We start from the raw sequence: 13,076 nt of genomic DNA on the forward strand, positions 1-13,076 counted from the left end.
ATATGCTAAATTTCCAAGATGTCAAAAACAACCAGATTCTGGGAGACCGGCAATCTGATTTCTCAGAAAGGTAGAAACATTAGAGCATCAGCAGCCTTCATTGGTGAACTCTGTCTCTGCACTTCCAAGCTGTTTGGTTTTCATTTATGGCCTGAACAGTGGCTGAAATCTCTTCCTAGGCACAATATAATTATTTGTGGGTTATTAAAACATATGTTGATCTCAAACCCACTCATTGTTTAGAATTTAAAAAAAAATATCAAGACAGAATCTCATTTATCCAAAGATGATACTGGACTTGTATTACAGCTAAGGATGACCTTGAGTTTCTGATCCTTTTGTCTCCCAAATGCCGAGATTACAGTTGTGTGCCACTAGGTCACGTTTATGTGGCACCAAGGCAAACACTCAATTCACTTCCAACTTCGTGGTGGAGTCCAGCGCTGCTGACATTCTAAGCTTGGCTATCTTCGGCTGGGTAGGAACTGGTTACAGCACAACCTTTACTGTCATGATGCGTTGTTCCTACGAGCAGAGGAGATGCCTGACTGTTGTCCCTTTCATGTGACCACCAACTGGATGGCAAGGACGCATCTGCAAGAGTTGAACTTTATTGAGTGAGCTGAACTCATGCTGCCTGTTCAGCAGGGTACTTTGAAGGGGTTTGATCAGCTATATAGGTGACAACCTGCCATTGTGTTGGGAACCCACAGCATCTGGAAGACGGATAGGTGAAGGAACTTTAGAAGCTAAAGTGTACATGAACCGTGCATCTTTGGTGATAAGTTCGTAAAGTGATTGCTCTGTAGGTATGGCCAGTTCATTCCCAGACTCCGTGTTTTAAACAGGGCTCTGTGTATGGAAGCGTGCTTGTTATCTTAGCCCTGAAGACAGGGAGACAAGAGCTCACTGACAGTCAACTTTGGTGAGCCTGTAAATACAATCCCGTGGTTCCTGTTCCTCTACCCATGCATACTTTATGGTTTTTTGTTTTTTTTTAATGAAATAAGCTATTTTTAGTATAGAGTGTCTTGTGGATATCATGTGAACTCTTCTCCTTTTCTGGCACTTGGTATTCTTACCTGTTTGCTTCCTGTCTTGTCCTCTCTCCGCCGTGATATTGGCTCTCCATTTTGTCAGTTATTGCTTATTTGTTTGTTTGTTAAGGGTCTCATATGGCCCAAGATGACCTCAAGTACTGGGATCCCATGCATGTGCTACCAGATTAGCCCTCTATTGGTTATTGTCTTAGGGTTTTACTGCTGTGAACAGGCACCATGACCAAGACAACTCTTATAAGGACAACATTTAATTGGGGCTGGCTTACAGGTTCAGAGGTTCAGTCCATTATCATCAAGGTGGGAGCATGGCAGCATCCAGGCAGGCACAGTGCAAGCAGAGTTGAGAGTTCTACATCTTCATCTGAAGGCTGCTAGCAGAATGCTGGCTTCCAGGCAGCAAGGATGAGGGTCTCAAAGCCCACATCCACTGTGACACACCTGTTCCAATAAGGCCACGCCTCCAAATAGTGTCACTCCCTGGGCTAAGCCTACACAAACCATCACCGTTATTTTTCCACCACACACCTCAAAAGAACTGCATCTTAAGATTTCCTTCCCGACTTGAGCATGTGTGCTCCATGCCCGCCCCCATGTTCAGACAGAGCCAACTATTTCCCTTGCCAGGAGCTCCTCGTTCCAGTGTTAAAAGTCAGAGTCCAGAACGGCAGATCCAGTTACTCAATGCCATCTGCAGCATTGGCTGCTCATTTCCTACATCTTTCTTCCTTTCCCGAAGTCAAAATAGTCAGCTAAAATAGGAACCAGTAATAATATTTGTGTTCTCAGAGTGTTTTCTGCAAAGTTTTGCTGGGCCCTGAAGTCTGGCCCTTGGTGTTCCACTGCAGCACAATTGATCTCTCACTCAGCCATAGAAGATGGTGGACAGTTGATTTGCCAAGTTTGGCAGAATTCCTAAAAGGGAGGGGGGAGACAGACAGAGAGAGACAGACAGAGACAGAGAACGAGAAAGAATGATAATATACTTTATATGCATACGAGTGTCCGGGATGGAGGGTAGTCCATCTTCTATGTTATTTTCTCTCACTCAACCTACAGCTCACCAAAGTTGGCTGTCCTTGAGCTCTTGTCTCCCAGTCTTCAGAGCTAACGTTAAAAGCTTGTATCAGCACACAGAGAGCCTCTTTTAAAACATAGACTCTGGGGATTGAACTTGTATCTTCATTCCTACACCAGCAATCACTTCACCAACTGAGAGGCTCCTGTAGGACCAAATCTTCATTCCCACTACCTCATTGTTAACTTACTCGTTAAGCTCGTAAAGCTGGTGAGATTTGATCTTCTGTTTTCCCATGTGAACTAAGTGGCCTAATGTCTTCATTGTAAAGCTTTCCCAATCCCTATGTAGATCTTCATAAATGAGAATGGGGAGCAGGTCTGATTGGGGCTCTTTCATTTACCCCTTGCCCTCGGAGGAGGGTGATTATTGAATGAATATAAAATGATGTTGTATTCCGGAGGTGGTGTGTAAGTCTTTAATCCCAGCACTTGGGAGGCAGAGGCTGTATGTATCTCTGAGTCTCAAGGCCAACTTTGTCTAAAAAAGAGGTTCCAAATTATGAAAAAAAACCCTTTCTCAAAACACCAAAAAAAAAAAAAAAAAAAAAAAAAAAAAAGAAAGAAAGAAAGAAAGAAAGAAAAAAGAGAGAAAGAAAACAGTAATGATTTCTATTTCATATTTTTGTTTATATATCTTCAATAATTCATAAGGACATTAACTATGAGATGTTACATTTTTGATATTTTACAGCCCTCTTAATGTCTGACTTATATCACGTCCACTCTCTGATGCTTTCAGCTGAATTAAATAGAAATACGGCTTCACAGCTTAACTGATAAGGGGACGCAGTGTTTTCATACAGCCAGGCAGATATAGGCTTATTAGCCCATTTCCCATTGGCCTCAGCAGACACCAGTTCTTTCCTCCCTGTCCTCTCCTCTGTCCACAGGGTAGCTTCACAGTTTCCTTTTTGTACCTTGCAGAAGGGAAGGATTCAGGGTGACAGGATCATGCCTGGTGCAATGACCTTGGACTACAGGGGTATGGCTTCCGTAGGTTGCTTTAAACTTAATGAATCAACCCCCTTGGAGCTTGGTCATTTCTGGGCAAGATCTGGGTTTACAGGGAATCGGAAAGGGAGAAATGAGTTTTGAGTTAGGAAGCAGCAAGAGCTCATTACAGGAGCAGCAGCAACATTGGTTATCAATGAAAGAAAACAATGGCTGTTAACCGCAGGCTGGGAGTCAGCCTGAGAGAGTCCAGTATTTGTGGTCACTGAAGAGAAATGTTTCATTCACTCACTTTGAGCTTCCTCTCAAGCCAAGGCCATTTTCTCTATAGCCATTAATGCGAAAGTATGCCCAGACTTTTCTAGACTTTGCAGTGACCCAGTCCTAACACAGTACCTTTCAGAATCGAGAAGCTCAGTTTGTCACGCGGTCTAGAATTTTAATTGAGTCACATTTGCATCTGTTGAAAACATAGTGATTAGGTACCTCTTAATTGCAGAATGACTGGCACATCAAAGGGAAGCAGCAGCTTCGAGATTTACCTTAAAAAAAAAAAAAAAAAAAAAAAAGGAATGAGCAAGTGCTGTCTTTATAGTAATCACGCAGGAAGGGGCTGAGGGTTCGGTGCCAGGGGCAAGTTACTCCAGTGAAAAGAACAGGGGCTTCTCTGTATGTTCAGAAGGAGTTAGCATCTTCTTTTCTACAGGCTGTCTGTAAAGATGAGCAGGATTAAAGTGGAAAACAGTAACATTTATGCTGCATTTAAAATAGTACATTATCTAAATATAAATTCACGATTAGTTCTGTGCTGGAGTTTCTAACAGGAGCAGAACAGAGCGAGTCTCTTGCCTGCTTGCTGCTGACAGGACACATTGCTAGTGTTTTCTTAGTAGAATTATTGTTCACATGAGTGTTTTGCATTTTTTCCTAGCCTAAGGTTGTAAACTGTTTCACGATCCTTACAACAAAGCTAGTCCTAAATATACGGACAGGTTTTAATATTATCATCTACTGTACCTGTGTCCTTAAATCATATACATGTTTTTCACAAGCTAAACACATGTAACCAATCTATTTGAACTTTTTTTTTTAAGTGTTTACACAGAGGAGCAGGGTATAGCAGGGAAATTCTTTTTGTCCTGAGTCGAAGTGTATAGAATGTGATTCCGTAAAAGAACATCTTATGTTTGTACATATGAAATTCCATATTGCTAAATATTTTTAATTAGTTGGCATGGAAGGCGTTGGTTAGATCTGCATGCCCCCAGCAGCTTTTCTGTGATGAGGTGTTACCTAAATCCGAATGTTTAGCATGAGAATAAAGAATCCTCTGATGTGGGCTTTAAATAGTGCACTTGCTGGGGGCAGGAAAGTAAGATGGGAGCTTTCATTTCGTAAAACAAGATTACAAAAGCAAAGTTATTAAATCATTTAATACTTCCTCCGTTTCGTCCAATTTGGGGAATAAGTTGCATTACATACATGAGAAAATTATTCCGAATATGGAAAGAGTTGGCACAAACACTACTTCACCATATAGTGAGTTGCGAAGGCACTGTGTTTATTCTGTTACGGAGCCAAGAAAAGACATATGCCCCCTGAAGTCCTGCCAAAACCATTAGGCAGAGAACCGACCGTATTGCTACTCCTGCTCCATTCATGATAATGGTCGCTGTGGAACACTAAATCATTTACATTTATTGAGTTCCCTTTTGTTTCAGACATCATAGAGGGCCGTAAAATGTATTTGATGACACGCATAGTTCAAATGGTGGTAGCGCAAGAATATACCAGAGGCCGGTTAGAGCTGGTTCTCGTCCAGTGGGTCTGTATGCCATCGCTTGATTATGGCACGTTCTAGGAGGCTTTATTGGAGGAGAGCGGTCATTTCCTGAAGGCAGAGAGAGGAGTCGTGCTCAGATGCTGGATCACACATGACTGGGGAGTCAGTGCCTTTTGTTTCTATAGGAATTGCTTTGTTGCTGCTGTCTGACAGCCATCTTCACTTCAGGAGTGATGGCGATGGGAGACAGACATGTATGGGTGTTGTTTGAGAAGTGTGAGGAGACAAAAGATTGTGTGCATTCGATGGAAGGTCTAATAATAGTTTGTCCCCAAGCAGGACTCATACAAACATCCACCAGTTTCCAATCAGCACATTACAGTATCCAGTATACTTAGTTTTTGGAGTTTCTGGGAATTCTTTCCTGGTAATTTGGTCAATTATCACAAACTTGGGACCACACCCATTTCCCAAAGGACTGAAGCAATGACCTATAAGTGGACAGAACATAGCCATGTTTGGAGGTTTGAGGCGGGATCCTGAACTCAGCTAAAGCTGTAATTGCAGTCTCTTAGATAGCTCGCATACAGTGACATATATAGCAAGCCCAAGGGCCACTGGCCAGGATCGTCATTTCTTGTCATGTGCACATTGTAAAAATCACAGCCTTAGTTCAGCATTGTGTATAAGGCTACAGATTCTGTGTCTACCTGAAAGTGTGGACTGGCCTCTTCTTACAAACTCCCTTAGTTAATATCCATGTGTTCACAGAGAGGAAAAGAAACACAATTCCTTTTTGTTTCCTTTGTCTCATTTTGAGACAGGGTTTAATGTAGCCAAGGCTAGCCTCAGTTACTATGTAGCTGAATACGAGCTTGAACTCCACCTCCTGAGTGCTGGGATTGCGTGTATCCACAACCACCCGTGGCCTATGTACTACTGGGCATAGAACCAAACCTCCTGTGTGCCAGGCAAACACTCCACCAACTGAGTTATATCCCAAGCTCTAAGGAAAATGTTTTCTGGGCTACCATTTCTTCTGGAGGAAGATGGTGGATTAAAGCCAGATAACACCAATGTCAAGAAAGGCTAAAGACCTTTCTAAACTCATTTTATATGAGTTCTCTTTGGTCTGATCTAGCTTCCCAAGTGAGCATCTCCATGTAAGTCTCAAGCCCTAGCACCCAATTGCTAGGATAGCTTTTAAAAAATGGTGTGTGTGTGTGTGTGTGTGTGTGTGTGTGTGTGTGTGTGTGTGTGTATGTGTATGTATGTCTGTGTGTGAATGTAAGTATGTGCACATGTAAGTGAAGGTACCCACAAAGTCCAGAAGGGGGCATCAGGTTCCCTGGAGCTAGAGTTAGGTCAGATGGTTATGAATGTACCTATTATTTTTAAACTATCTGTATGTTTATGAGTATGAACATATGTGTGTGGGTGCACTTGTAAAACAGAAGCTTTGAATCCCTTAGGAGCTAGAGTCACAGGCAGTTGTGAACATATCTATTATCTTTAAATTGCTTGGATATGTATGGGTATGAGCACATGGGGGTGGTGTACTTTTGGAGCAGAAGCAGTGAGTTCCTTCGAAGCTAGAGTCACACATGGTAGTGAGACAAACAATATGGGTGCTGGGAACCAAATTCAGGAACTCTGAAAGAGCAGGACACAGTCTTAACCACCCAGTCATCCCTGCAGCTGCTGTTTGAGGATTTGGCTGTGTCTAGGGAATGACTTGCTCAGAGAATAAATACATTGACTCCTGTTTGTTTGTTTGTTTGTTTGTTTTTACCATAATTGATTCACGGGTTTTGTTGTTTTATTTTATTTATTTATTTATTTATTTTTTTTTTTTTTTTTTTTTTTTTGAGCTGGGGATCGAACCCAGGGCCTTGCGCTTCCTAGGCAAGCGCTCTACCACTGAGCTAAATCCCCAGCCCCTGTTTTATTTTTTTTTAAGAATTATTTATTACATACACACACACACACACACACACACACACACACACACACACACTGTAGCTGTCTTCAAACACACCAGAAGAGGGCATTGGATCCCATTACAGATGGTTGTGAGCCACCATGTTGTTGTTAAAAATTGAACTCAAGACCTCTAGAAGAGCAGTCAGTGCTCTTAACCTCTGAGCCATCTCTCCAGCCCCCATTGGCTCCTGTTTTAAGCTGTTTGTCTAAGAATTTGTCTCCTTGGTTTTTGTCCTTCTACTCAACAGTGGGCATCTTTAAAACAATACAGAATGGTGTTCCTTTGGCAAGGCTGTGTCATCAGTTCATCGACTAATCTCAGATTTGTGAGATATAACAGCTGAGATCTGATGTGCTAGGATCCTCTATGTGCTAAGATCATGTCCTCTATGATCTTAGACTCTTAGTTCTTACCTCACTGTCTTGGTGCCCTGTGGCTGATAGGGAAGTAAGACTGAACTAAACATCAAGATCTATTGACTTGATTTGCAGACCAAAACATTGAGAGAAAGCCTTGTCAGTATATTTAGCTCCATATTGCTGCAAGTCCAAGAACACGGATCTCTTTGTCGGATCCGGAAAGAAACCATCTTGGCATTCAAGAGTTCCTTGAAGCTCACACAGTCTTGACTGTGTGCATTTGGAAAGTACATTTATGGCTGGATCTCTTAAAGTGATTTCTAATAGTTACTCTTTGCAGCTGTTTGTCACTCTTTCAAATGCCAAACACAAAGGGTAACAGCAGGAGGAATGAGTTACAGACTTGTTGGTTCCCATAGAACCTCTACCTCTGCAGTTTTGGAGTAGCACTGAGCAGGTGGCCCGATTGCTAAAGCACTTACCACAGAAGCCTGGTTCTCACTGAGGCTTACACGTGGTGTTAGCCTCCCAGGGTAATGACATAAGGAGAACCTGAAGACCTGTTGTCTTCAGAACCCTAAAGCCTCAGATGTAGATTGCTGGCCAGAGAGTAGCCAGCTGCCGCTGGCTTGGGATGGTGCCAATTTTTATTATTGAATGCAACACACATTTGAGTGTATCAGGAAGCTTGGTGCTGGAAGCTCACGCTGACCTGGTGGTTGCTATCGAGTGATGTTGATCAGCAGATAAAAGAGGGGTGCATGAACATCTGCAGGGTCTTTAGCCAAGGAGAAAGAAGCACAGAGGAGGTACAGTTGGCTTAGCTGGTTTTCCCTTTGCAAATGTAGAGCACAGGACCCTGCTGGGTCTGCATGGCCTGGAGTCTTCCTAGCTCTCCTTCGCTGTGCAGACTCTGTAGCAGTGAAAGCATCTTCCTGTTTGCACACCCAGACAGAAAGTCTTTCCTCTCCTGCACTGGTGCCCCATGTCCATGCAGGACTGACCTATGCACCCAGATCACCATATCACATGACCCTTCTGATGAAGTTTAGTGTTCTCACTTTGTCACCAAGGCTCACTGTCTTCCCTATCTCCTTCTCTCCCCTCCTTCAAGTGGAAGAAGACACAGAAGAAAGCTCAAGGTCAGGGAGGGAGTCCGTGTCCACGTCCAGCGATCAGCCTTCCTATTCTCTGGAGAGACAAATGAATGGAGACCCAGAGAAGAGGGACAAGGCAGAGAGGAAAAAGGACAAAGCCGGAAAGGATAAGAAGAAAGACCGAGAGAAGGAGAAGGATAAACTGAAAGCCAAGAAGGGGATGCTGAAAGGCTTGGGGGACATGTTCAGGTAAGTATGCAAGTACACAGCAGGGGCAGTCCTGGGCAGGGTTCCCCAGCAATTGGATGGATGGACTGCCTTCTCAACACGACGTGCAAATATCACAGGGTGCAGCAACAGAAGCCCAGCTGCGATAGCTCACTCTTCGGTGTGTATGTCCATCTAGGTGGCACATGACTAAGTGACCAGGGTTGACAATAAGCACATCTTTGAAACCGAAATCCCTGTCTCCTTTCTGCTCTTAGGTAACTGCCTTTGCGCTTCCTTAGGGATTTCAGCGTGGTTATTTCGAGCTATTTTAGCAGCCCTCCTTGTGGTGTCCTGCCAACCATACAACAGTGGTGAGGAACCATGGACTCTTCTCTTCCTCTCTTCCTCCCACTGCCTGCAAAAGGCCCTCTGGAGAAAGGCCTATTCAAGAGATGTTTGTTCTTTTTTTTGTGTGGGAACAATGTTTCATTATTTAAATTTAACACAGAGCTCAAGTTAGTTGTAGCATTTAAAGGCTCATTAATAACCAGCCTAATAAAAAAAAATGTTACAGATAGAGCTTCAATTAAGCTATGTTGATTAATTTAATACTTATTACTTCAGTCTGTAAAGATTTCATTAGATGTAGTTTCTGGCTGTTTCTTGACAGTTGGTTTTGTCCCTAAATTATACTCCAGGATTACTTAGCATATCATTTCTTACAAATAGCTGTGATACAATTAAAAAAAAAAAAAAAAGACCAGATTCTTCGGAAGTTGCACCAAAAATCCCTGTCAGTGTTCATCTCGGGCGATTTTTACAAGATTTGGATATCTGATATTAAATGCAGAGGTGATGAATGGCCCACCAAGTAAGCCCCAAACGCAACAAGGAAATGTCTAAAATTGAAAATGCACCATACACACAACCTCTGCTTCTTTTTTTCCGAAATAGAGTTCTCCTGCCTTGTGAGTCCTTTCGTTTGCTTTCCGTTCTCAAAATGAGAATGGGAGATTTTCGTCTTCCTAGAATTTCTTGAGTTACAGTCCTCAGGGTGCCCTCAACCTGAAGGCTACAGGGTATGTTCTGCAGCTGTCAGAGCAGTGTGTCCTGTGGACGTCCGACGGGTCAGGGCTGGGGAAGAATGACAGCGGAGACTCGCATTGACCGGTGTCAGCCGGTCGGCAGCTCAGCTGTAATATACAGAATACGTGTGTTCGTCTCTCCCCTCCCCCCCCAGAACCTTGGCACCCTCGCAGCCTTTCATGCTAGTCTTCCTTGTTAATATGCTGTTCTTTCTGACTGTGTTTTTCCTCCCTGATGATCTTTCTTCATTATAGTGCATATTGCATGCCCATACATATTTATAGGATGGAATCATAACCACTACCAGATTCCAACTCCTGTGATACCTCGGGAAGCAGGGGGTTTGTTCCACTTTTGCCAAGCGGCGGCTCATGAGCTGGCACCCGCACAATGCACAGTAATGAGGCTGCCACCTATCAGTAACATCTTGGTTAGACAAGCAAAGATGGAGGAGACCGGGCCCCAGGCCTGTGGCCGTACATCTGCCTACAGCTCTCCCCTGAAGGTCTCGCTAGTAACAGTGGATTCTTGTTCTTTCATCACCAGAAATCACCTGATAGGTTTAGGGCCCTGTCCTTCATGGGGAAATAACAGATGAAGTTCCAGCTTCGAAGGACGACCTTAACTATAAGGTGTTCTTTGTCTGCAGTTTGCAGCTCCAGTGGTAGGGCTTCTTCTACTGAGGGTTAGTGGAGGGGATGTGGGCCCTGAGGAGCGGCTCTCTCTGCTGAGCGCCATGGTAATATAAGCACTGCGTGAAGTGTTTTCTCTCGTCCTGAGCCCATGGGCTTGCCTGAAGTGAGAGCCAGCTTCGAGACAAAGAAGTTGGCCCACTTGGAAATTCAAAAGCCTATAAAACTATGAAAGTCAAATTATACATAATGGCACTGAAGGTTTTTGTTTTGTACAATGGAGTTCACATTCTCCCAGTGCTTAAGAACGGCTAGGAAGACAGTCCTAGGCACTTAAACTTTCCCGGGCACCTGGAATTGGCCGTTTGTGAAGTTTGCTCACGTGGATCGCCTTTTGGGGAACTGTGCTAAACCGTTTTTAAGTACCAACGTTATTACCAAAAACAAACTATATTTTACAATCAAAGGCAGTAAAGGCTCACAGTTCATCACCTTCTAATTATCCTTTTCTGTATGAGCTCTGCTTCTGAGATGACTGACAGTGGGCAGGTCTGTGTGCCGTGTGCCTCAGGCTATCGTACTGCCCCGCCTGGCTTGTGGACAGACATACCACACGCCTCCAAGTCAACCATCTTGGGAGCATATTACTAGGGAGGCCAAGGAATCTCACAAGACGGGGTCGGTCTCACTCCGCATGGTAGAGTGCGAATGTGTTTCCGGGTAGGGTTGCAGCATCTTTTCTGCCTGGGATGTGGGTGAGTTCTAAGTCTGTACTGCTGCTTCAGCCTTTTCCTGTTGAAGCTCGCCTGACACTGTTCCTTACAAGTGAATTGAGCATAATCTCTAAACGCGAAATGGTGTGTGTGTGTGTGTGTGTGTGTGTGTGTGTGTGTGTGTGTGTGTGTGAGAGAGAGAGAGAGAGAGAGAGAGAGAGAGAGAGCTCTTCTTCTCCTTCGAACTGTTATTAGAATTTGTGGAGCCTCATTAAGATTTTCAAACATTTTATTGGTCTTTTTTTAAAAAGATCGATTTCATGTGTTTTGTATGTGCAACCATGCACGTATGGAGGGTTCCTAGATCCCTAACTGGAGTTAGGGAAGTTTTAAGCCCCCATGTGGGACTGAGAATACAACTCCATGTCCCCTGTAAGGGCAACATGTGGTGCTAACCACTGAGACATCCGTCCATTTTCAAGCATTTTCAATGGCCCTCTGTACCTGATGGATTAAAGATTTGAGGATATCCAAGCCTCTTGTTGCTCACCCCCTGGACCTCCCTAAACTCCATATTGAATGTAATACCTTCTTGAAATGAGTTCCTTCCTTTCTCTGTGTTCATTGAGTGAAACTGTAGGTGACACTTCTAAAAGTACAGGTCAGCACATAAGCATCTGAAGTTTGCCGAGATTCAAATAGGGCAGCCAGTGTGGGAGTCACACACGGTGCAGCTGTGCGTTTCTGTGTACTGCTCTTTTTTGCTATCTTGTGGTTTAGATAACAAAAAGAAATGACTAAGAAGACAGGGGTATTCGAGGTCGTGAGGGAGGCTAGGTTCACACGGAGGTCAGAGGTCAATCTCAGGTGTCAATAGTCAACTTTCTTGCTTCGAGGCAGGGTCTCCTGTCACTGACCACTGCACAAGCCATCTGACATGTGAGCTTCTGGGGACTCTCTTGTCTCTGCCTCTCATCTTGCCATATGTGCACTGAGATCATGGATTCATGCTGTTCTACCTGGCTTTTCATGGAGTCTGGGGATCTGAACTCTGGTCCCTAGGCTCATACAGCAAATACTGCAACCTCTGAGCCATTTCCCCAGCCCAGGAGTATAATTTACTTGATGCAGCCTTGTAGTTTTTTGTTCTGTTTAATTAGTGAAATAATAGGTTTTCATTTACAATAAGGAGGCTCATAACTCTATTCTGCACACACACACACACACACACACACTCTGCACATCCTGGACATATAGTTTCCTGCTTCTCATAGTGAAAGGTCACAAATATGCTTTAGTTGTTGATAAACAGCTCCAGGGACACCTGTATGAGTCACGTGAATCCCTCTTCAGTTTGTCAGTTTCGGAGTGGGTCAGTTATGAAAGCTAGCTGCCCTGTGCTAGGTTTCAGTGACTAATTTAAAACGATAAAGACTTAGCAAATGCATAGTGCCTTGTGTTTGTGTGGACAGCTCAAAAGTGTGGCATCTTCTTCAGCATAGAAGGGCTCCCCTGCCATCCGTCATTCAGATGGATTCGTATATAAGAGGCCAGAGAGGGAAGGGGGGTACCTGAGTATAATTGTCCTTAGTAGCGAGTGCCAAACCCAGGGGAAGTCTGAGACTCTCACATTCCGGAGTATAGACCATTCCAGAGAACTCCACTACTTCCTGGGGTTTCGCTGTAGATGGAACAAGGGGAAAGGTCCCATGTGCCTCTTGAGGGGAGGCGGCAGCATTTTCAGCCATGTTTCCGCTCTGCTGAGAATTGTAGCTCTCCTCCTCTCCTCAGCTGAGGATTCTTGGAAATGACCCCGACTATGCTTGTCTCCATGTTACTATGTTTTGTGTTGTTTGTTTTCCTTGGGCATCTAGGTAGCTTCTGGTGTGTGTGTGTGTGTGTGTGTGTGTGTGTGTGTGTGTGTGTGTTGGTGTGGCTGTGTGCATGTATGGTGTGTGTATGTATAGTGTGTATGCGTGCGTGCATGCATGCGTGTGAAGTTGGGACGGAGAGAGTTTCTCTATGTCTGTGCATACAGAACTAAAAGGCCAGCACTGAGTGTCTTCTTCCAATTGCTTCTATACATTACTCTCTCAGTATTTATATTGAGACAGGGTCTCTCA

General features: G+C 43.9%; 1 protein-coding gene across 1 annotated transcript in view; it reads left to right on the top strand.

Moving 5' to 3' along the window:
- The window catches only part of Pard3 (par-3 family cell polarity regulator), a 546,246-nt gene that overhangs the window by 356,837 nt on the left and 176,333 nt on the right, over window positions 1-13,076 (top strand). The window contains 1 exon segment of the mRNA XM_032887697.1: window positions 8,330-8,561. Coding sequence (XP_032743588.1) covers window positions 8,330-8,561 — 232 coding nt within the window.

This window comes from Rattus rattus, chromosome 17, assembly GCF_011064425.1.
Source record: "Rattus rattus isolate New Zealand chromosome 17, Rrattus_CSIRO_v1, whole genome shotgun sequence".
Taxonomy (NCBI): domain Eukaryota; kingdom Metazoa; phylum Chordata; class Mammalia; order Rodentia; family Muridae; genus Rattus; species Rattus rattus.